This window comes from Carcharodon carcharias, chromosome 28, assembly GCF_017639515.1.
Source record: "Carcharodon carcharias isolate sCarCar2 chromosome 28, sCarCar2.pri, whole genome shotgun sequence".
NCBI lineage: Eukaryota > Metazoa > Chordata > Chondrichthyes > Lamniformes > Lamnidae > Carcharodon > Carcharodon carcharias.
Genome location: NC_054494.1, coordinates 25,645,131 through 25,670,411, shown reverse-complemented (window position 1 = coordinate 25,670,411; position 25,281 = coordinate 25,645,131). Strand labels below are relative to the sequence as shown.

Genomic DNA, 25,281 nt, shown 5'->3' with positions numbered 1-25,281 from the left:
CTCACAGACTGTTAACAACCAGGGACATCCACAGTATCGAGCCTAGAGCAGGTGAAATAGGTAGGAACATTATTTGAAACTTCAAGCCTCAATCTTAGGCATGTAGCTTTATGTAGTCCCTTTGATCAGGCCCTGTGGCCTCTGATGGAGTTTGGGAATTTCTATTATCTCCTAAAATTCTAGGAGAGTGTTTCAAATCACATTGCTTCAAATCCTTAGCATTCTTCAGGGCTCTCATAAACTCTGGAATCAATGAACATACGAATTAGGAGCAGGAGTAGGCCACTTGGCCACTCGAGCCTGCTCCGTCATTCAATAAGATCATGGCTGATCTGAAAGTAACCTCAACCCCACATTCTTGCCTACTCCCGATAACCTTTCACCCCCTTGTTAATCAGGAACCTTTCTAGCTTTGCCTTAAAAATATTCAAAGACTCTACTTCCACTGCCTTTTGAAGAAGAGAGTTCCAGACTCACTACCCTCTGGGAGAAAAATTTCTCCTCATCTCTCTCTTAAATGAGCGACCCCTTATTTTTAAACAGTGACCTCTGGGGACCCATGTCTTCTAGCTATCCCTGCACTAAGGTGCAAACCTGCCTTCCTACCAGAAATTGAGGCAGCAGAATGAGCTATCCATGGCCTGTTTTATTGCTCAGACTACCTGTGCCTATTATAGGTGCAGACCATGCTCCACCTGAGAAGGTCTATGTAGAAGGAGCGGAGGCCCAGCAAGAGGATCTTTCCACTGTCTTTTGCACTGAGGGAAATGTGCATTCCCTGGAGGCAAGCGTCAGGAAGATTGGGTTTATTGAGCAGCATTGATAAATTACCCGAAGTAGCTCATCTGCCTGCCCTTTTCACTAGAGACAGTTGTAGAGGCAAAACAAAAACAGAATTACCTGGAAAAACTCAGCAGGACCTGCTGGGTTTTTCCAGGTAATTCTGATTTTGTTTTGGATTTCCAGCATCCGCAGTTTTTTTGTTTTTATAACAGTTGTAGAGACACCTTAGTGGGAAATAACTCAGTTTTATAACAATTGTGAGGTAAAGAAAATAATTACTAATTATCATGTTGTGATTCGATCTGCTCAAATCTGAATTTGTCAAAAATTATTGGTTGAGTTGCAGAATTATTTCAAATAGTGAAACTTGTTGCTAAGCTGTCTTTATCTGATGTAGCTCCTCTTTGTCTGACTGCTTTGATTATGGTAATATTGTAGCAAAAACCTTTCAGTATCCTGATGGTAAGGTTTAATTTATGCTGAAATTATGCTTTGTTGTTGCATTTTATGTTTTGACCAGGAGGAAATGGAAAATGATTGTCATATATAAGAGTCCAAAATAGATGCCGATCTATGTAGAATAATCAGTCAAACTATCGCAGTCTATTTCTCATCCCTGCATGTCGCACAAAGACAGAATAATTAATTATTTGCTACTTACTACCTTATTCTGTAAAAAAAAAAAAAATCTTGTTTGAAAAGCATAAGATTTTCTCATTCAGTAGCTTAATTCTTGCTGATCTCCAATCCAACTGAAATGTTAAGAGTATCACTGTTTTACAGAGAATATTCACAACTTTGAATCATTGATTTGGGTGATATTCAGGATTTTTATCAATCATCATTGGATTTATCCCGTAAAATGAACATAGATGTTCTTGTATTCTCCTTCATCCCTACAGCTGTCCAAGATATCTATATTCCTCCAATTCTGGCCTCTTGAACATCTCTGATTTTAATCCTTCCATCATTGGCGGTTGTGCCTTCAACTGCTAAGCTCTTAACCTCTTGGGTTCCCTACCTAAACCTATTTCCACCTCACTTTCCTTTAAGACACCCCTTAAACCCAACATCTTTGACCAAGCTTTGGTCATTTGCCGTAATATCTTATTTTGTTTGATAGCACCAATGTGAAATGCCTTGGGATGTTTTAAAATGTTAAAGGTGCTATATAAATACAAGCTATTGTTTTTTTAAAAAGATTTCCTGCTTAATTTTATCCAGGGATGCTTGGCAGAGGCGCAACACAGAAATAGTAGCTATCGATGCATTGCCTTTCAGACGTTACTTAGAACAATTTTCCCCATGTAATTTAAAGCGAGAAATTAATAAGGTGAGTGTTTTGATCTCATTACATTCTACATTCAACTATTCTGAGATAAGTAACTTCTGTTTAACCTTGTACAGTACACTCTTTTGAACAATGCCTTCTGGTGGTGTAATTAAAATTAGATTTTTTTCAACATGAATACAGCTTTAGAAATGCTTTTTTGATTTAACTTAATTGCATAATTTGTATGAAGCTTCAGTCTCGGGGTTTGAATTTACGAATTTAATGTGAAACTTTAATAAGTTTAATAAAGAACACAGCATAACTAGTCCAATGTAAATCACCAATCAAAATATTACTCTCCCTTTGTGGAAAAAAATGCATAAATGCCAATAAAGGAACACATTTTTAAATTATACCCCATTTGACACAAAGGAATTATATAAATGAGTAGAGAAAAATAACATGTCAGATAAACATGCACTTATAAATTGCAGGTTTAGGGTGCTGTTGGTAGCAGTGTAAATCTAGCACTATGGGGTTTTTCTCACAATGAGCATTTCAGTCTGGCAAATGGAAATTCCCTTTATGACATGTTAGGATCCTCTTGCACGTTTTATTGTCTGTCATACTGATACAGCCCATGGAATAAATAAACAATTCGTCTGTTTCTATATTGAAATAAAGAAATAAGTTTGGAATCTGTCTTTGATTGTTCTCTAAGGTGATGTACTCAATGCTATTTTTGACTTGAGCTTATGAAAATTTGATTTTGTTTATAAACTAAATGGGATTTTTTTTCTATTATAAATCTGACAAGATACAGTTAGAATAGTGAAACTTTTAATGTTATTATAAGGAGCAGACTTGACAATATGTTATAAAAGACTAGTACACATTTGTTATCTTTACGAATCACCAGTGTCAATCTATCTGGGTATACTCTGTCAAAGATAGGAAAAGCCATTTGATAGCTTTTCCTAGATTGTGAATTTGAGCCCAAAGCCCCTTGTAGTTCAGAGATTAGATACAAAGCAAGATGTCTGGACTGACTAATGTGTCTTTAAATCTCTCGCTTGCTGAAAAATGAGGTTGGCAATGAAAATAGTGACAGTTTGGAATACAAATTGCATGAAGAGTATAAATTCAGTCACTTGAAGGAAGTTTGCAGCATCATATGCAAGATTTAGATCGTCTGATTGCAGAATACATTGATGTAGCATTTAGTGGCATGAGGTAGGAATATATAAACATGTAACATCCAAATGATCAGGCCTATTCAGGGGGGATAAACTAAACAATAAGTTACTCCTCAAGAAGATGGGTTGAATTTTTTTTAATATTGTTTCTCTTCAGCATCTTGTACTGATTAGTCCCAGAGCAGCTTTGGCTCAAGCACAGTTTGTTTTGATGACCTAATAAAAGGTATATAGTTTAGATTAGAGACAGTAAAATTCCATATCCCTCATTGTAAGAAATTACTTTATCTTAAAATTGTATTTTGGCAGGAGCTTGCAGCGGGGGAGGGGGGGTGTTGTTGAGGGAAATGTGAAAATTCATGCCTTTGAAATACTAGTCCAAGCAGCATTAATTTGACTGCAACTATGCATGAAAGAATAGCTAGCATTGTTTTATTAAAAAATCTGTTGTTCTGTGCTCTGAATCTTGTGCTCACTGACCACCATTAACCCATCCCCGTCCTCTAGCTCACTCCCTACACTTTCCAAAGCCATTCCCATCACTCTTCTCCGAATAGAAAAGAGAAGAACCTGCACTTATATCACACATTTCATAATCTCAGGATGTCCTAAAACAGTTCACATTTAGTGACGTGTTTTGAATTGTGTACATTGTTGTAAGAATAGGGAAATGCACTGCAAGGTCCCACAGACAGCAAATGACCAGATTTTTTTTTCTCTGTGATGTTGGTTGAGGGCTACATGTTGGCCAGGGCTTCAGCAAAACTTCCCTGCGGTTCTTAGAAGTCCACCTTAGAAGGCAAACAAGGCCTTACTAGTTCATCTGAAAGATGACACCTCTGATGGTGCAGCACTTACACTGTACTACACAAAAAGTGCAAATCTCTAGAATGGGACTTAACATTGAGAGCTAACGTTGAAGTAAGAATGACACCAAAAATATCTGCAACACCTCCAACCTTTCTAATCACTGCCCACAGCAGGAATGTTCTTTTTTGTTCTAAGGTCATAAAATGTGTCACAACCTTCTAGCTACACTCTTGAACCTCCTTATTCAAAACCCTCCAATCAGGCTGAGACTATGACAGTCAAACTGACTCATGGTATCCTCTGTGACTGTAGCCACACTCCTTAAAATTACGTTTGTAGTATAATTTTTGTTGAAGACCAAAACTTTGTTAATGCATCAATGCCCGAGGAAAAATGAGTTTTAGGCTTAGTATTAAGTCATTTGTTGTGCCTTACTACTCAGCTCCATGTATGCTGGCTTCAGTCAGATTCTTTTTTTGGGGGAAGAAAGATCAATTTTCCACAAGTTAAGTTTTTTTAAAAGCAATTTTCTAACAAACATAAGGCTATTATAGGGCCCTATCCTCGGTTATTGAGGATTTTCAGGTGATGGTGTCGCATCATTATATCAGCTTATGCAATTGAATTGAAGATATGCTAATTTTCTAGTTTGTGTTTCTCTGTGTAATTTCCACTACCTAGAGCAAATAAAATGTATTTTACAATTTTAGTACAGTAGTTCAGACATCACTGAAAAGAAAGATTACGCTTATAAAGATAAAAGTGTTGCTATATTTTAAAACAACTCTGGTATATCCAGTCAAAGTTAGCCAACCTGGTTCGATTGATGCTGAAGTGATGGCTAAAAGTTACATCTTGCACACTGTCCAATTCAGTTGCCAATGCCATAAAAATTTGAAACTGCATCATTTTCATAAATATATTTCAGTTGTCCTAATAGTGTCAGGGAGATGTCACTTGAGTTTTACTGTGATAATTTTAACTGGAGTTGTACAGGTTATCCAGAAAATATAATTTATGATATCTAGAGTATGGTTTAACTTCATTTTGCTGCTAAGTATGTTGTTGCTTTATTGTAAAATGTTGTACCACTCCTATAAAAGAATCCCATTATATTTCTCCAAATGCAGCAATGTCTAGAACTAGAAAGAGTTCTAATGATTCGAGAGAGAGAAAATTATGGACCAGATTAAAGTAGGTTAAAGAAGATTGGAGGGTGTATTTTCCTCCTATTTGTACCTGGGAAATGTGAAGAGAAAATGGAGTTGGAGATCCATTGCGTCAGCGCTCTGTGCCTGCAACACTGGCTTGGGACATAATAAAATGGATGGGACTAAGTGTACCCCTGGAATATGCAGACCTAGCATAGACATAGATTAGGCAATAAAAGAAAAGAAGGAGCATGCACTTATAAAGCACCGTTTACAACCACAGTTTGGCCCAAAGTGTTTTACAGCAGATTAAATACTTTTGAAGTATAGATCATTGTAATGCATTGTAATGGCAGCCAATTTGTGCACAGCAAACTTTTACAAACTGCAATTAAATAGATGATCAAATGATCTGATTTGAATGTTGGGAAGAGCTGCTCTGCTTATCTTCAAATAGTGCCATGGGAGGATGTTCCTGACCATCCTGCTTCACTTTCCTCCAGTTATGCTCATGTGGTATGGGAAGAAGCTTTTTTTGTGACCTTGTGTGCAATTTCTAATATGTAGCAACAGCCAGGTGGCCCTGATGCCAGTGGCCAAGAGAGCACTTGCAACTCTTCAGGGCTGCAGCTGCATGCCTGTTTACTGCCACTTGTGCCCTACCTCACCCTTCTCTCCACGCATGCAAGCACGCGCACACACGCACCCACCCCCGCCCCCCACACAACTACATTTACTGCATCCTTTTCATTTTGGGGTATGATTTGATAACATGTTGGTTGATACAGCAATGTAATTTATCTCTAAACACCTGGTGCTTTGTCCAATACTGTGGCTGCCCGATGGTCATAAGCCACTCTAATGCAAATTTTAATTAACCTTTTTGAAATTGACCAAATAAAAATGTAGTGTAACTTTAATGTATTTGAAATCTATCAGATTTTGTTGCAACAGTTTTCGCACTGATAGTGGTACCATTGATTTCCATTCATTGTGAAATGGCATGGGAAAAGAGGATTGAGAACCAAACAGTGTTTGTGGTTTTTAATTTCGATGTGAGGAGATAGCACATAGTGTCTCTAAACATGGTGTTCAATTCCCATGCAAAGATCCAAATCCACTCTAAATCTCAGGACATTACAGTTGGCTCCTTTCAGCAAAGAACTTTCTCCAGTTCTCAATCCAAAGAAATGTGTGGCAGACAGCCACATGGCCACCAACTTAATAAAAAGTGAGCAGCAATTCTGAAGAAGCTGCCTTGAATAAGATCAAGGTGATTAAATGAATTTCACCTCTCTGGAAATAGTACTAAAGTACTGCATTTTACTTGGTTGACTTTCAGTATCTCTGGTCAATTCACTGTTCACTCCTTTCTCAAGATTTCATTGTTTTGATTGATATACTGAAGCATACAATAAGATGGCGATGAGGAAGACTGGAAATTTGTTTTTCAATAATTGAAGAATGTTTAATTGAACAATTTATCATTTTTTTCTTGCCAGCCACTCCATGCACAATAATTATGTGCTATAGCGCAGACTCCAATCAGCCAAGTTTCAAATTATCCAAACATGATGTTGTGAATTTAAAAAAACACCCTGATTTCATGAGAGCAGTAGTCCCACTGATTATTAGTGACAGTTTGGATTGCTATTCATTATATATAACGGAGAGGGAAATACAAGGATAAAAATGCAATCAGACATCCAACTAGCTGTAACTCTGTAGCCAGAAATGCAGTTTGTGAACACAGTTCTATAAAGGGGCTCACTCAGCTCATCAGGAAGGGGAATGCTGATGGCAGTGTTCAGGCTGGAAAACTATTTTCGGCACCACTGATGAAAATAATTTTGTGACACTAGAGCTGTTTCCACTGATAAAATACAACAATTCGAATCCACTGTTACCAACTGTGGCATCAGTGCAATGTTACAATAAACATTGGATCTCCCTGATTTTTTTTAATTGATGCCTTTACTCAGGAGGCTTAAGAACTGCAATTTGAAAGAATAAGAGGTGATGTGCAATTATTCATGTGACGAAGTTCACAGTGGAATTATGGACTTTTAATTTCGATTTCCAAAATTTGATTATTGTCAACAAACTTACTAATTATAGCTAACATGGGTCTAATGGAAAATTATCATATTCCAAATATGCTTTGATTTGTTGCTACCTATATCATATTTAAAACACAACAGGTTGGTCTTTTAAAAGAAATTCCTCTTGAAGCTGTGCAATTGACTGTTGTTAGGATAAGTGATTTGGTTTGGTGCTACATGCTGCAAATCTCCATGGTTCCTTTGTGTTTTGGGATTACTGCTGAATGCCATAGTTATGTATTAAAAAGCCTTAAGGGTGGAAATGAGGTTTCTGAGCTGTTCCAAATAATGATTAAGCACTTGCCCTCACTATCATTCTGTAATTTTAAAAAGAAACCAAATGTGCATAATGGAATTTTAATTGTGTTCTCTGCTTCCTACTGCTAATGTAACGAGCTATTATTCTTCAGAGTAACTGCCTTCCAGATATTGTTTTCAGTCAACTAATAATTTCACAAATTGGTTGAATTAGGAGTTTTAGCACGGGATAGCCACTGCAGCATCAATACAGAAGGAGGCTATTAAGGCTCGTTGTGTTTGTGCTGGCTCTTTTTGAGAGATGGCCAGAATTAATCCCACCAACCTGCTGTCTTCCCCAGCTAGCTATATTGCTCCCTGCTAAAAGCTATTACAGAATTCTGCTTTGGTTTCTGTCAATCACTAACATAATGAATTACATCCCTGCCCCATAAATGTAAATCCTTTTATTGTTTAAGGAGATTTAATTTTATTGGGTCACTTAATGCAATTGGTTATACTTTTTTTTAAAAGTTTACCATGGAGCTGGATTTTACATCCCCTACCTGGTGTGTTTCTATATAATATGTCAAGTGCCCAGCCCACCACCTTCCCACCCTCCTGGACCTGTTCCCCATAATACGGAGATGGTGAGTATGGCACTCACTAGGCTGCCCGTCCTTAGGCCTTTAACTGCTCAATTAAGTGGCAGTTAAGAACCTCAAATTGCCTCCACTGCTATAAAGTGCTGGGCAGTGGCAGATGGGCCAAAATGTAATGGCTGTTTTTGAAATGGCTTCTTTGTAAAGGTGGGAAGAAGGGTGGCTCATCAATCAGGGAGTGCCTGGTGTGCATCAAGGGCACCCTCCCCCTCTCCCAATGTGTAACACTCCCCACTTTATCCCCCCTGCCTGCCCTCCAAAACCGCCTCTTCCCCTCCCACCCCTACAACCCCTTCTCCCCTGCCCTAGGCTCTTCAATCCCTCCCCGCCCTAAAAGCCAAGGATTTAGCTGTCTCCGGGACACCAATCCAGTCAGATTAGCCAGCAGCTCTCAAGGGTAGGATTTCCTGTCCACTGACTCTCGGTCTGTTTAGCCCGTTCCTGGCATGTTATTGCTGTGGGACAGGCTTACCTTCCCTCTGGTGGGGGGGGGAAGGGGTGAACAAGCAGTCTGACCCCTTGTGAGATCCAGCCCATGGAGTCTTATTTGACAAAACGTAAGCTCATCTCTTCCAATTGGACAGTTCAACCTTTTCCCCTGGTTTGTCTTGCCTTTCACAAGTAGCCAGTGCAGTTTCAGATTCCAACTCACTCTACAGTTGAGAATCAGCCCAGAAGCCACGAACTTGCAAATTCTTTTCAAAAAACACTTTCAAAAATCCACATTAAATCTAACCTTAAAGACGGTGGCAGATAGCAGAAAGGAAAGCAATAAAGCAAGTAGGATGGAACAGTTTAATTCAGCTCTAACATACAGAGAAAGCAACTAAATTAGCCCCTAGTAATAGCTTGCAAATTGCTCGTATGCACAAGTTGGTTGCACTCAAGTACCACAATATAATCAAAGCATACTGATTTTTAATTTATACAGATCATGCTTTAAATGTTTATTTCTGTGAAGTAGAAGTGCGTACAATTATAAATTCCGAATGCAGCAGAGTTATGTAGACAAAATATTGCACAAGGGGCTTTGCTCTCATCAGCCTTAAAAGTGTAGCTCAAGCGTGTGAGATCTGAAATACAAAGTTTTAATTTTCAGTTTATGTTTGCTGGAGATTGTCACTTCGACAGTTGTCAGTGTGTAAAGTATCTGTAGAAATCTTGCACTTTTTGTCAGTGAGAATTCCTGCACCCTAAATCCACAATAAATGAATCTTGTAAACTTTAGTGACAGTTTAATTGGAAAACTAAATCAACAGCCCAAACACATTTTGTAGTGACAAATTGTTCAATCATATAAAGAGCATTTGCATCTAAATTAGAATAGAATTATGAATCACTAAGTTTCACTTGTGAGCACATATACTCTCCTTCTAGATGAATTTGAGCATGACTCTGCAAAATGTTTGTCAATAATTCATTGAGTTAGTGAAAGTGCTGAGTCTGCAGATTTCACATACCATGAACTAATGTAAACCTGAGTGTGGTAAACCATGAACCATTTTTCAAAACATTGAGAATTGGCAGTCTCAGTAGGATTGATCATTAATTCATTTCAATTGCTGCTGTTCCAAACAAAAAGTCAATGCTGAGTTTTGTAGCTCCAGAGTAATGTTTCTGATTTTTTGTTATTGTGTGTTTGTCATTGGGCCGTAACTTCCGAGCTCCAGGGCAGTGTAACAGGAGGGTATGCCAAAGTGCACTAGGACCCAACCCCCACCGAGTAAATTCCCAGGTAAAGTTTGCATGGCAAATGCCTGGGAAGTGCAAACTTCCTTTGGGCAATTGCCCTTGTACTGGGAACCATCTGAAAATGCGATTTAAATCCAAACTTTGGATCGTCCCGACTGTGTTACACCAATGATTACCCAGAACAAAGTTTGAAGAATTAAAACCACTTCTAGCTTTTGGTAACTATTGTACAGACCCACACCAACATCCCACGGGACTCCTCCACCCCAACAGGACTCTCTCCCCCACACAGCCTGACTATTCCCACCCCCAACCCTAGCTACCCTCACCCCATAAGACACCACCCACCTAGAGGGAGTTCCCCCCACCCCACCCAAGGAACTCTCAACAACCACCCCCCCCCCCCAAAAAAAACAAAGCTTGCTGACTTTTCCTCCCAGCTCCCGAGGCTCGAGCTGCCACCCCACCCTGGTAGGCCCAACCGACTCCCCCTCCCGAGGCTCGATCCAGAGCACACACACACACACACTCTCCCATAAAATCCCAATTCCACCCGCCCCGTCCCCCAAAAGCCTGTAGAGGCACACCTTCTCCCCAGCCTGTCAAATACCTTTAAACTTGGCTGAACCTTTAACTTGCCTGGTTTGTGGCAACTAGTGCAGCAAAGGGGTGCATGGCTTCCTTACATCCAACTCTACAGCTCTCGATGCGAGGCCCTGGGGACACACTGCACAAATCTCGCCAAGCCTGAGAAAATATTTCAGGTATGAAAATAGATTGCCACTGTGCAGAAGTTCAGACCCATTAAGTTATTTGCCCTATGTGCAAGTCAGTAGTGAGATGACATTCAGATACCCAGATTAACAGTGCAGAATTTTTGTTGCTCATGGATCTTCTTCAGTTGTCACTTTACACTGCATTCTCCTCATGAAATGTACTTTGTCTGAAATACCTTACCCAATTTTATGCATCAGTTAATAGCTTAATTTGAATTAACAAGGAAATGTTGCATAAATACCTGCAACTGTCTCAGCAGTGAAATATTGTAATGTTCAGATAATCAAAGAACTGTCAGTTAACTCAACAAAACCCAGTTTAAATTAAACAAAGTAGGTAGATAGCTACTGCATAAATTAGTTCAATATTGTTATGAAAGATGAGCTCCTTTTGTTCATATTTTCCCTGTTCTATTTTGACAGTGTTTTGGTCACAAAGGCTTTAGAGCAACCCCACATAGAATATTTTGAGGTAATAAACTATCACATGTTAGTTCTGAGAACAGATCTCACTTTATTCTTCTCCTTTGCAAGAAACAGTAAATTGGGCTATATGTCTCTATTCTGGTGGTTCAGGTGTATTTTAAAGGCCCCACATCATTATTTGAACAAGATAGGGGATTCTTTGAATGCGTTAAGCAGCATTCATTCCTCAACCACCCTGCCAGAAACGAACTGGTTATTGATGTAGTGGAAGCTTGCTTTGTTCAAAATGGCTACCACAAAACAGGCACAGGACTTCAAATAATTAATTGTGTATGAAACATTTTGAAACGTTTCAGAGAATTGCAAAAAAGTGCTTCTATAAATGGAACTTTCTTTTATGCATTAATATTCTGGAACTGAAAACATCAAGCAGAACTTCAGTGCAAAAAGCTGAAAATAGAAACAAACACGGGTTGATGATTTAATGATTCTTTAAACAGAAAAAAAAAGAATATTTTCTTGGCAGGTGAAAGCCATATCTATTGGAAACTTAACTTCCAATTTTGCTCGAGCTTTAAAACTGGCAGCAAGTTATATTGTTTGGATTTATTGGTTGTCCCCTATTTATTTTTTGTCAGTGAGACTTATTATGCTAGGAGAAGGAAAACGGAGCAGTAAAAATTTTCTTCCTATCTTTTTTTATTTTGCATTTAATGCTAGTAAGGACTAAGTATTATCTCTTCCCAAATAAGTAAACTAAAAATTCATTCTGTAAAATAAGCTAGCTCTTGGACCAACTGAATATGTAACACTAGTACACCACAATTTAAAAATTTAATAAGTATCAAACCACTTTAAGTTGCAGTCATAAGGCATTAATAATTAAAATAAACTGTTGAGTGTGTATACGTTTGTATCATGTCAGGTAACCACAATGTTTATGTTCTTTATTCCTTCTTTATTCAGGAGGAATAGTAACCTTACTTAATTAAACTAGAGCTGCTTGGTTTTGACATGTATACCAAATTTCCTTAGAAGGAATTGTTACTGTTTCTGAAGTCCATAATGTTCATACACAGGAAGTCCAGCAACAAATACAGGAAACTGCAGTACATGAAGATACACATGAGAATTTGTAAGGATTGGAAAAGACATTTAGGTTTAATAAGCTTGCTGCTCTTTAAGAGATAATATCCACATATGTGCCATATCATCAATCCCTTTACCATCCAGAAATATCCAAATTGGCTCTTGGACCTATTTGTCATCTGCTTCAATAGCCTTTTCTAGTTACCTGGTCCCCACAACTCTGTCACTTGGGTGGAGAAGTTTTGTCTGACTTCCTCTCTCACTCTTAACCCAATTTTCAGCCCCACCACCACCAACGACAACCCAAACAGGTTTTTGTATCTGTGTCAAATTTGTTGATTTTCTTTATAATCTTAAACTTTAATCACAGCAGCTCAAAAGTCTCTTTTCCAAAGAATATAATAAGCATTTCATTTATGATACAGTTCCCCTAACACCCTTTTTGTTCCTTGTTCTTATACTAATTATTTTACCCTGATCCACATTGAATTACATTTGTCACTGCTTTGCCTGGTCAAGTTTAATTTTCAGTTTTATGTTTCTCTGAATCGTTTATTATTGGTAATATTTTTCCTGCCCACTTCTTTTGGTGTCATCCACAGACAAATCTGTCCCAGTCCATCCTACATATTGATCCTTACAGAAAGATTGCCAGATCGGTTCTTAGGACACCTAGTTCAATGTACTTCTTTCCACCCTCTCCTATTCCATGCTATGATTAATTTTCTATTGTGTGACTTACTTAAGAAAGACTTTTGTTTATGTAGTGCTTTTCAAGACCACCAGATATCTCAAAGTGCTTTACAGTTAACAAAGTACTTTTTTTGAAGCATAGTCACTATTATAGGAATCGCAGCAGCTAATTTGCACACAGCAAGCTCCCACAAACATCAATATGATAATGACCAGATAATAATTTTTGTGATGTTGATTAAGGGATAAATATTAGCCAGGACACTGGGGCAACTCCTCTGCTGTTCTTCAAAATAGTGCCATTGGATCTTTTACATCCACCCAAACAGGCAGATGAGGCCTCAGCTTAATGCCTCATCGAAAGACAGCTCGTCCAACAGTGCAATGCTCCCTCAGTGCTGCACTGGAGAGTCAATTGTGATTCAGAGGCAAGCGTGCTACCAACAGTGTCGTGGCTGACATTACAAACTATCGAACATGTTGATAATATCCTTGGATCCCTAAACTATGTGCTGTCATGGGTGAGTTAGAATTTCTTCCACCTGAACATTTGGGAGGGAGAAACCATAGTTTTCAGTCCCCACATCAACGCCACTCTCTGTCATTGATCTCATCGCCTCACCCAATCACTCCCTTGACCTGAACCAGGCTATGTTAAACCTTAGTAGCTCTGAACTTAAGATTTTCTATTCTTGCAAATCTGTCCTGATGAGATCAAGTCAAAAAGCTTCAACAGCATGTCTCCTTTTTCAGAATAACCATTCTGACCATTCAACCTTCTAATAATCATATCCATCACCATCTGCATACTGTTGTGCTTCTCCTCTGCCTTTCTGGAAACCTACTCTCTAATTTGGGTGCCTTTCTATCCTCTTTCTCAGAAAAGATAACTATGAAGTAACTAATGACTTGTATTGTGAATCTGGTCATTTGTTTTGCCCCTGTGTATATAATTTGGAAAACTTTGTTTGTTGTGAGATATTCTTAGCAATTCTGAATTTCATTTCGATTGACGTCTCTAATTTTTTTTCACCTGATTTTGCTTGTTATGATTTAAACCCTCCTGTCAACCAGATTGCTTGTATACTTTAAAAACATTCTCATTATCCTGAATGTGCTAAACTTAAATAAGGGTAATTGCAAAGGAATGACGGCAGAGTTGGCTGGAAAAGACTGTTGTAGGATTTTAGCAGAAAAAGCAGTTGATGAACAATGGCACACGTTTAAGAAAATAGTTCATGACTCACAACAAAGATACATCCCAGTGAGGAAGAAGGATTCAAGGAAGGGGATAAACCAACCATAGTTAACTAAGTTAAGGATAGTATCAAATTAAAAGAAAAGACATACAACATGGCAAAGATTAGTGGTAAGCCAGAGGTTATGGGTCAAGTGCTGGTAAATGGGATTAGGTAGGTCAGGTGTTTCTCACGTGTCAGTGCAGAGTCATTGGGCCAAAGGGCCTCTTCTGCGCTGTGATTCTGTGATTGGGAAAGCTTTAAAAACCTACAAAAAATGACCAAAAAAAATAAAGAGGGAGAAAATAAACTTTGAGGGTAAACTGGCAAGTAATATAAAAATGGCCAGTAAGAGCTTCTTTAAATATATAAAAAGGAAGAGAGAGACCAAAGTGAGCATAGGGCCCTTACAGAATGAGGCTGGGGAAGTAATAATGGAGAACCAGGAAAAGGCAGAGGAGTTGAATAAATACTTTGCTTCAGTCTTCATGGTAGAAGACACTAATAGCATTCTAAAACTAAATAATCAAGGAGCAAAAGAGGGGGAAGAAATAAATACAATAACTATCACTAGAGGAAAAATACCAGGGAAACTAATGGGGCTAAAGGTCGATAAATCCCCTGGACCTAATGGGTTGTATCCTAAGATATTAAAGGAACTAGCTACAGAGATAGTGGAGGCACTGGTAGTAATCTTCCAAGAATCCTTAGATTTTGGAACAGTCCCAAAGGATTGGAAAACTGCCAATGTTAACATCATTATTTGAAAAGGTGGTGGGGGGGGAAACAAAAAACAGGTAACTACAGGCCAGTTAGCTTAGCATCCGTCATTGGGGAAATGTTAGAGTTTATTATAAAGGATATAATAGCAGAGCATTTAGAAATGCATAATCTAATCAAGCAGAGTCAGCATGGCTTCATGAAAGGGAAATCATGCCTGACAAATTTATTAGAATTCTTTGAGGAGGTAACAAGCAGGACAGATAAAGGGGATATTTGGATTTCCAAAAGGCGTTCAATAAGGTACTGCACATAAGGCTAGTTAATAAGTGCCCATGGTGTTGGGAGTAGTTTTTAGCATGGATGGAGGATTGGCTAACTAAAAGAAGACAGAGAGTTGGGATAAGGGGGGCATTTTCAGGATGGCAACCTGTAACTAGTGGAGTGCCACAGGGATCAATACTGGGGCTTCAATTATTTACAATATATATTGATTTTGATGAGGGAAATTAATGTGCTATCGCCAAATTTGTGAAAGATACAAAAATAGGTGGGAAGGCAAGTGGTGAGGATGACACCAGGAGTCCACAGAGGCAGGTGAAGTGAGTGGACAAAAAAGTGACAGATGAAATATAATGTGGGAAAATGTGAGGTTATGCATTTTGGCAGAAAGAATAGGGGAGCTGAATATTATTTAAATGGAGAAAGACTGCAGAAGGCTGCAACGTAGAGCGATTTCGGAGTCCTTGTGCATGAATCCCAAAAAGCTAACATACAAGTTTAACAGGTAATAGGGAAGGCAAATGGAATGTTGACCTTTATTTCAAAGGGAGTATAAAAATAGGGAAGTATATAAGGCACTAGTTAGACCACACCTAGAATACTGTGAACAATTTTGGTCCTCTTATCTAAGGAAAGATATACATGCATTGGAGGCAGTCCAGAGAAGGTTGGTCCCGGGTATGGAGGGATTTCCTTATGAGCAGAGGTTGAGTAAGATGGGCCTGTATTCATTGCAGTTTAGAAGAATGAGAGGCGACCTTATTGAAACATATAAGATTCTTAGGGGCTTGACAGGGTAGATGCTGAGAGGTTGTTTCCCCTTGTGGGAGAGTCTAGGACCAGAGGGCATAATCTCAGAGTAAGGGGTCACCCATTTAAAACAGAGATGAGGAATTTTTTTCTCTGAGGGTCATTAATCTGTGGAATTCTTTACCTCAGAGGGCTTTAGAAGCTGGGTCGTTAAGTATATTCAAGGCTGAGATAGGCAAGTTTTTAATCAGTAAGGGAATGAAGGGTTATGGGGGAAAGGCAGGAAAGTGGAGTTGAGGATTATCAGATCAGCAATGATGTCATTGAATGGCAGAGCAGACTTGATGGGCCCAATGGCATACTTGCGCTCCAAGGTCTTTATGGTCTTATGTTGCACTTTTCATCCCTGTGCAACAATATTGGCTTCAATTGCTCTTTAATTTTTATTGTTTAGAATTAATTTTGATTGTTGACTAACAATCCTATCTTTAAATGCTTTCCATATCTTATGGTACAACCTTCACTATTTTGTTTGTTTTTAATGCCTTTAACATCCTTTGTTTTATGTTGCCCCTGTGAAGTGCCTTGGAAGTTTTATTACTTTAATGATGTTATATAAATATAAGTTGTTGATGTTTGTCGTTGAAAGCTACTCTATTAAAAGTCCATGCAACTTGTTACTAATGCTAGGTTTAGTGCTAATATTAGCTTTGAAACCTCTGAAAGGGTTTAAAATTCCATGTTATAAATTTGTGCCATTGAATTTATACGAGGCATTGAAGCTATTTCTCTTGTGATTTAATGACTGCTGCTGTTCTCGCCAAAGAGCAATTTATTTTACCTGGTTTAAGTTACTTCTGTGAGATAATGCATAAGCAGACAACAAACCTGTCTCCATTCAGATGGCTATTAAGGTTACACGTATATCTTTGGTAATTGAGTCAGACTGGAGCATATACTGACACTAATCTATTACAACATTGTATATTTTCCATGGAACAAATATGACAACTAATTTTTGTGAGAGATAAGCCTGGCCAAAAATAAATTGTACAATACTTACATATGTCAACGAAGAAATATGTTCACAATGAGAGATGATCTATTATCCAGGCTTTGTAGCTCATTGGCTGGGATTTCTTTGCAGTTTTTCAGAAACCTAGATTGATCATTAAATGCACAATATTTAAATTGTGTAGAATGAATAAAATAAACATTTTACTTGACTGCACAAAATCTATTATTTTTAAAAGCTCTTGGTTCTGCTGAGTAAGAAAGGTAGTTTCTTTTTAAGTAACTGTAAGAATTTATAGTCTTGCTGGGATTTTAAAAGACTTCCTTTAATATTAGAAATTAAAAGCAACTGAGTTAATTTTTTTAGAGTATTCATAAAACTTGCTCTCTGCAGCAAAAATCATATCAAGAGCTCGGGTATAGAGACAGTCTATCCTGTTGGCAAATGCAACTTTCTTGAGGTTCATTTTCTTTGTAAATAATGCCATCCAGTTTTAAATTGCATAATTTTTGAATCAAACTTTACACTCTGCAATCAAAAATTATTTCACAGAATCATCCCTGCATAAATTGAAAATTAAGTTTATTTGAGATACTCTAATTGGATGGATGATCTTGAAATGTCTCTTGCACCCCCATCCCCCCAAAAACAATCAAAGTTTCCCTCCATTTCCACCTCCTTTCACAAACTTTGCGGATATCATTCAAACTCAAAGAAACAAAAATGTTTTATTAAAATAGCCCTCTTTATATCTTCAGGACACTCCAAAGTACTATATGGCAAACAAATTGCTTACACACCATATCAAAAGTAAACACAGTAACCAATTTATGTATAGCAATATCTCATAAACAAAAAATAAGATAAATTATCAGTATAATCTCATTAAATATTAGCCAGGACTTGAGGTGAAGCATCAAGTCCTTTATAGAATAATGCCTTGGATTTTTTATGTTCACCTGAGTAAGGAAATGGGACCTCACATAAATGCCTTATTACAGCACTTTCAACAATACATTACTTCCTCATGACACTACTGAATTCAGGAGCTTAATTGTCCCACAAAATTTCTGACAACTCAGTGACAGACTGCCAAGTTTCTGCCTCATTTACTGCCAAGTTTCTAAACCCCTCTGTACCTTCAACTGTGCTGCGTTAGACAATAAGCCCATCTAACTGAACCGTTGCAGGACATCTCAAGAAACAATATCATACTTGGTGCTGTATAAATGATAAGCTAACAATTAGGAGCTTCACTCATTGGTAGCACATTCATCTGAGTCAGAGGTAATAGTTTCAGGCTCCACTCCACAGATTTGACCATGTAATCTAGGTTGACACTTCAGTGCTGTGAAAAAGGGGCTGTCAAGGATGAGATGATAAACTGAGGTTTCTGGTAATTGTAAATGATCCCATGGCATGCTTTAAAAAGGAGGAGTGGAATGCTGCTGCTCTCCTGGCCAATATTCATCCTTCAACAAACATTAAAGCATGGATTATTTAATTATTTATCACACTGCTGTTTGTGGGACCTTGGTATGTGCAAATTAGCTGTGGTACAATCCTATGTTATGTCAATGTGGACACTTCAAAAGGACTCCATTGGCTTTAAAATGTTTTGAGTTGTCCTGAGTTAATCAAACTAGCTATATAGATGCAAGTTCTTGTTCAACCTTTCTGCATTAAAACCATGCTAATGGTGTATTTTATGTTGTTATTTTTGATGCTAACACTGCTGGCATTCTTATTTCTTGAGTCAGAGTTTTTGAATTCAAGCCCCATTGCAGAAGTTGATGCTTCAGTGTTGTATTGAGGGAGTTCTGCAATGTTGGGAGTGACATATTTTAGGTAAGGCATTAAACTGTGCGCCTGCTGGACATAGAAGATCCATGACATTAGTTGAAGAAAAACAGTGGAGTTTTCCCATTGTCCTGGCAAACATTTATTCCCCCATTTTTCAGCATATCTTCACACACTTTTTTTCCCCTTTGGGGAATATTGGGAAAGTGGTGGAAAGATTCCTTGGCTGATTATCACCCAGTTGAACTGCTGCATGAATGCTGCTTCCATGGCCAACAAGTCCTGGTTTTGGACTTGCACCCAGAGCGTCTGACCCAGAGATAGGGATCCTATCACTGCCCCACAAAACCTCCTGCATTCCTCAGTTAGCACAGATCTCACTGCCATTTTAAAGCTTACTGTCATGGTTGCCTACATAACAGTAATGATAATACTGAGAGAGTTCCTGGGACATGATATGCACTTTGTAAATTTAATTTTATATTGCCAAATTATTTCAATTTCTTGTGCATTACTAATTACAAATAAAACAATACAGCTGAAGTAAAATAATATGTTCAATCAGGCTTCTATTTTCAAAGATAAAGGCTCTAACAAGAAAAATCCTGCGTCATTGTTTAAATATATAGGGCAGGTTTTTCCAGTCGGCAAGCAGGGGCAGGGCCTGCTTGCCGACATGTCAAATGCCGCGACATCACCCCACGTTATTTAGATTTTCAGTTCGGCAGGCGCGCAACAGAATCGGAGCCCCCAAACTGTCAACAGCCTATTAAGGCAACCATAAAACTAATTAACATGATTGATGTTGGATGGTAAGGTTGGATGGGCAGGCTGGGAGCCCAGATGGGCTTCGGAATAAACATGAAACCTCATCCACGGGTGGGTATTTAAATTTTTATCAAACGTTTAAATAAAAGTCACATGAGGGGACATGGCAGAGAAATTTTTTAATCATCTTTATTGAAAGTTTTAAATTGGAATCGATCTCCCTTAGGCAGCCTGTGCGCTCTTTTGCGCACATACGCGAAAGAGCACACTCCCAGCTGAGCACACTCACACCGCCCCCCCTCCAGTGCCTGCACAGGGAGCGCATAGTGCTTTCTGATAGATGTCACGCTGCCCATGTAAAATGGCGGCGCACTCCCGACTGGGGGCACCGATTGGAAGCCCGCCTGTCCACTCCCACACTCCTCCCCCCCCACCCCGAACAGGGGGAAAATGTTGCACGTAATGAAAATATAAAGAAAAATGTGTGGAAGATTTTGTAACCTTCATAAAAATGGATAAACCTTTCAGTTTCTAATATATTAATTTAGTTGATTGTTGAAAAAGAGCACTGCATTATCTAGCACATAAAATGAAATGGCCTCCTTCTGTGCTATATCGTTCTATGAACCCGATTACCCTTTCATGCTACCTTCATCATGTCCAACTATTCATGTTAAATGTAACCTGAAATAGTGAAGCACAATGGACCAGCTCACTCGAGCCCAATTGCAAAACACTCCTCAGTTGGGAAGCATAAGTTAATTTCCTCTATGGTACTGAGTTGCCAATCTTTTAGCCATGTTGCTATAGGGAAGCACCAAATTGAAATTTAAGAACAACAGCAAGAGGAGGATTTAATAATCCATAAGGGAAAAAAAGCATATTTCAAAAGTGTGACTTCTGCAGAGCTGAACCCCATTGAGACTGTTTAAGATCTGCAGATAAAGCCAGTGTGCATTCAAGTCTTGTAACTACAGCTGTGCTGCTGTGTTAATACTCGCCCTGTGATTGCTGTTAATCCCCAATACTCTCAACCGGCTTTCAGTAAATAGAATCCAAAAGTTGCTGTCTTTTCTTGAAAGTACAGTAAGCAAAGTTGAAAGGCTCTAGGGTGGGCAGTCAGAAGCTAAGCTTACTTTTTATCCTATTAAAGCACTAGACTATACAATCATCCAAAGAAAATAGGTACAATGATGCGAAATGCGTCAAGTAGAAAGAGTGGTCGTCTTGATAATACCCATAATGAAAAATGTATGTTAAAAGCCAAATTTTCCCTAAATAGCAGCTTACGGAGCAAAACCATTGAATGAAGATGAATAGAATTCCTCCTTTTCACAATTACCTTATGTCATGGAATCGCTCAGTGACTAGATCAAACCTACAGTAATAGCATTGTTTGCATCAGCAACTGTGTGAGGTTAAACAAAATTATAGCTGTTAAATAGCATTTTTTTCCCCTTTGCCCTTTTACGCATTAAATATTTTCCTACCTCTTTGCCCTCTAATTATTTCCAGGCTTATTGTGGTTTTGTGCGACCCGGCGTTGATCCCAGGAATCTTTCAGCTGTAGCCACAGGGAACTGGGGATGCGGAGCTTTTCGTGGAGATGCCAGGTTAAAGTGTAAGTAAACAAATGTTACCTAATTTTATTTAAATGTATCCCTGTGACAATATCATACGAGAAAGATTGTTTGGTCGTTCGTCTTATTGCAGTTTGTGGGACCTTGCCGACAAAACAGCAGTAATTATACCTCAAAAGTGACTCTTTGGTTGTGACATGCTTAGGGGCATCATGAGGATTCAAAAAGTGCTCTATTGATACAAGTTCTTTCTAAGTTCGTAAGCAGTTAACATTCCATTAGGATAGCAGAGAGAAATTTAATACTATAACACTTGGAGCACTAATTTCTACCCTTGCATGTGTGTGTGTAATATAAGTTGATGCAATTTTATTTTAGTCATGTTGATGGACATGTTACAAATGTTCACCTATTTTGTTAATTTTATGTAATCAAGTGATTTTTATAAGAAAATTATGAAGATCACTTCAAAGTAAATAATTTGTGTGTTCCATCCATAAATCATTATAGTGAGTGTGTCACTGTAGCCTTATACACAGACTTTGGATCTGTGCTTACTGAAGAGCTCAGCTCAGTCAAAGTGTTGGAAATGGTTCATGGCAAACCAGCCAGACCAATGCTGAAAACCTCTCAATTCTGCAGAGGAAGAGTATTTCACAAGATGTTGTTTGGAGATATTTGGCGTTCTTTGAAAATTAGTAGGAAATATCATATACATGCTGAATGTTTGGCTCAGATGTTTCTGGACACATCTAGGTGACTATCCAGGTTCATCAATTAACACTCTTTGATAATAAAATAGGGTGTCAAAGGGCAAAATTACAGATTAGTGCTATGAGCCATATTCCTGATAATTAAGATATTGATCACTTCCAGTTTAGAAATTCATATGAAGGAAAGAACTGCCTTTTGTTCATTGACTTTCATTAAATAATTACAGTGCATGTTGCTTTGCAAGATATTTAGGTTTGACATTTTTGGAACAGATGGTCAAGAAAAAGTCAACCCCACACTGAATAAGCGGCTACATAGAACAAGTGTTTAACATGGAAGAATGTATTCATTATATGAGGGGTTTGACTGTCGTAGTAATTTTGGAGTTCATCACTGGTCCCGAGGGACTCATTACTACCCCGGCTTTGCTTAATAATGAGTGCACCTTGGAGGATGTTTTTCTCATTGCTGATCCAAATAATAATATTGTTGTATTTAAGTGGCTCTAATATGTCAGTTGGTAGGCTGTTATAGTTTATAAAAACACTGAAGTGTTAAATTTTGCTTAGAAAATGGTTACTCGGAGTACTGAAAAACTAGGCTGAAGATGGCTTTAAAATTTAAAAAAACAATGTGTTACAAATCCATAATACTCAGTAGTTGAAGGAAATTAAGTTACTGTTTTAGGCAAGTTCCTTCATCAGAGTCTATATTTCTGATAGACTGACATACCGATGTGAATATGTTGCAGCCTTATTGCAGATGATGGCAGCAGCAGAAGCAGGGCGAGATGTGGTTTATTTCACCTTCGGAGACCGAGAATTAATGACTGAGATATATGATATGCACAAATTCCTAACTGAAAAAGAGCAGACTGTCGGTAAGCCAAGCTCATTTATAAAAGTTGCTTCCTACTGAATTGTCAACATTTACAATCTAAACATGCAGGAATTGATTGTGAATGACAGCAACATTTTCTTGTTTTATAGAAAAGGATCCTTTGCAAACGTTTAAATGCTGTAGATTGGTAGTAAAAATGCAACATGTCTGTTAACTGCCTTGACACATCCATTGCAGCTCTTTATTTGTGCCTGCATTGCTAAGTGTTGCACTTAATTTGCTGGCACTTCAATGTTGAATGAATTCTGATAATCCATATATTTGCTCCCCAAATCTTGAACTGAAACCTTAGGCTGAATAGGAAGCATCTTTACTTCTGTCTTTTCCTTTTCAGGTCACATCTACAGGCTTTTGGAGCGATACTGCAGTGAGGTGTGCCGATCCTGTTCCCTTCCAAGACCACAAGTTAAACTCTACAACTTCATTTATGATTCTGTAGCCTTATACACAGATTCAACGGATGAGGATGATGAATGACAGCTTTTCAAGCTCCTTATAAAGACCACCTTTAAACTCATGAGGCTGAGCTTTATTGCTGAGCATCACAATTATGCTTGCAAGACATCCTGATATTATAGCCCCATTCCTAATTAAAATTCATCTCAAAACCTTGCCCATTATTCTGACAATATTTTCTGAAATATTTTTGGTAGCGATGTTTATTAGTGCTAGAAGTCAAGCCTAAAGTGCTTCAAATTGAAATTTCAGGTATCATAACCATGTGGAGCTGTTGGCCCCGGGACTAACAGGAGAAATATATATCTACTCTATATAATACATATCCTCTTCATACTTTATGCAATCATAATAGAGGAGCAGCTACCAATATAAATCCTGCCATATTTAAGAATAATTATTGCAATTAATCAGAGGGATTAAATTATTGCAGTTAATCAGAGGGATTAAACCAATGTTATATTCTGATTTTTGAGTAATCTCTGGTTAATGGATTTTAATCAAAGTTGAAATCCCAGCATGCTCTGAGTATGGTTTTGTTAATGTGTTGTCAGCAAAAATTAAAGACAAACTTTTAATTTAGAACAGCAAGAAAATGATCCTCTTTCGTTTATATTGGGAGGGGAAGCAATGATGTGGTTGGTTTTTATTTTGGTTTTAAAATAATTTAAGGACTTAAGTACCAGTTGTGTATTCTTTCAGACTATGGTACTTGATACCGAAAATATTAAGGAGCTGAAGCTGTTGGCTAAGTGGTTCCTATCAGTAACATATCTGGGGGGAATTCTGTGCCAATGTGTAAAGAAGTATTTTTTTTAATTGTCTAAATAAAGGTTTGATGTTGAGTACAAAGTTTTATGAAGTTCTTGACAACAATGTCAGGTTGCATTGTATGTTCTGGCTGATCATAAAGACATATTGAATAGAATAAAAACTGCTGATTACCCGCAGACTGGAAACAACCAGACCTATGTTACAGGGCACTCAGCTATGACAAAAATGGGATTGGAAAGGGCTCATAGTCACACTCTCAATTTCCCATCTCCAGTAATGTGAGTAATCAGGTGTGTTGTGGATTCTGTAGCATTCAAAAAGTGAATGCTGAAGAGTTTTCAATATGTAGTCGACAGAAATCCTTCAGGGACTGCCTTACTAACTGAGTGGGGAACCTGGGAAACATGATTGATAGATGTTCCACTGATATGATCTGGTCAGTGAATGTGTTTCAACTATCCATAAGCACTATAAGACATACATCATCCTACAATTATAAAGTGAAAGAAAGCAGCAATCTTAGATAAATAAAGATCACTAAAATATTCCAGATGTGATTAGCGCCTTCAAATCTTCTGCAGTTGTAGAGTTGAGAATTGTGGCAACATATTTCATGGGTTTTAGATTTTTTTTAAAGTAAGTGATATTTCTGATAATTTAGCATTTAAGTTATTATCAAATTTCAAGCTTTCACAAAATATGACTATATTCAGCCCAATGTGCAATCATTTTGATTCTCATTCATTCCTTGTGTATAGTATTGTGTTGGGTTAGGGATTTCAGTTGATGCATTGCCCTCTAAGAAAATTGCACTTTAAATGGTCACGTGAATTGTTGGCTGCCTATTTCAGTTGTTAAAGTTAAATTTGTAATTCTAGTTCAGAAAATTCTCATAGTTTTTCACCAATGCTACTTAGATACGGAGCACCTTGATCAGACTGATCCTGGTCCATAGGACTTGCAGTATGTCATTGATACTTTCTAGCTATTACCTCCAATGAAACTTAAAGTTATTGTCACACAATTTATCTAAGTCTAAAGCCGGTTTCTATTAATAATGTATCTAATGTTATAACAACAGCAAGCAAACCTGCCAGTTCTCATCTTGTGTTAAACCACCTGATGGACATTAGGATGCAAGTGGACAGAATCTTGTACTTCACTTTGCCTGAGGACAGAGTGGGGCAGCATTGTTCAGTGCAAAAGCCAAATACTGCGGATGCTGGAAATCTGAAATTAAAAACACAAAATGCTGGAAATACTCCGCAGGTCTAGCAGCATCATTGGAAAGAGAAACAGAGTTAATTTTTAAGTCGTAACCTTTCATTCATCAAAACAGAATCACAACCTGAAACATTAACTCTATTTCTCTCTACAGATCAAGCCTCTCCTGA

General features: G+C 38.0%; 1 protein-coding gene across 8 annotated transcripts in view; it reads left to right on the top strand.

Annotated features, from left to right (window-relative positions):
• parga (poly (ADP-ribose) glycohydrolase a) overlaps nucleotides 1–23,961 on the top strand; it is a 184,984-nt gene extending 161,023 nt beyond the window's left edge. For 7 of the 8 annotated variants that reach the window (XM_041176258.1, XM_041176254.1, XM_041176255.1 and 4 more), the window contains 4 exons: nucleotides 2,008–2,116; nucleotides 20,979–21,084; nucleotides 22,509–22,637; nucleotides 22,992–23,961. In XM_041176258.1, coding sequence (XP_041032192.1) covers nucleotides 2,008–2,116; nucleotides 20,979–21,084; nucleotides 22,509–22,637; nucleotides 22,992–23,134 — 487 coding nt within the window. In that variant the 3' untranslated portion in view covers nucleotides 23,135–23,961. Of the gene's footprint in view, nucleotides 1–2,007; nucleotides 2,117–20,978; nucleotides 21,085–22,479; nucleotides 22,638–22,991 lie in introns of those variants that run through there. The other variant, XM_041176260.1, reaches the window with a different exon arrangement.
• Nucleotides 23,962–25,281: the final 1,320 nt, after the last annotated feature.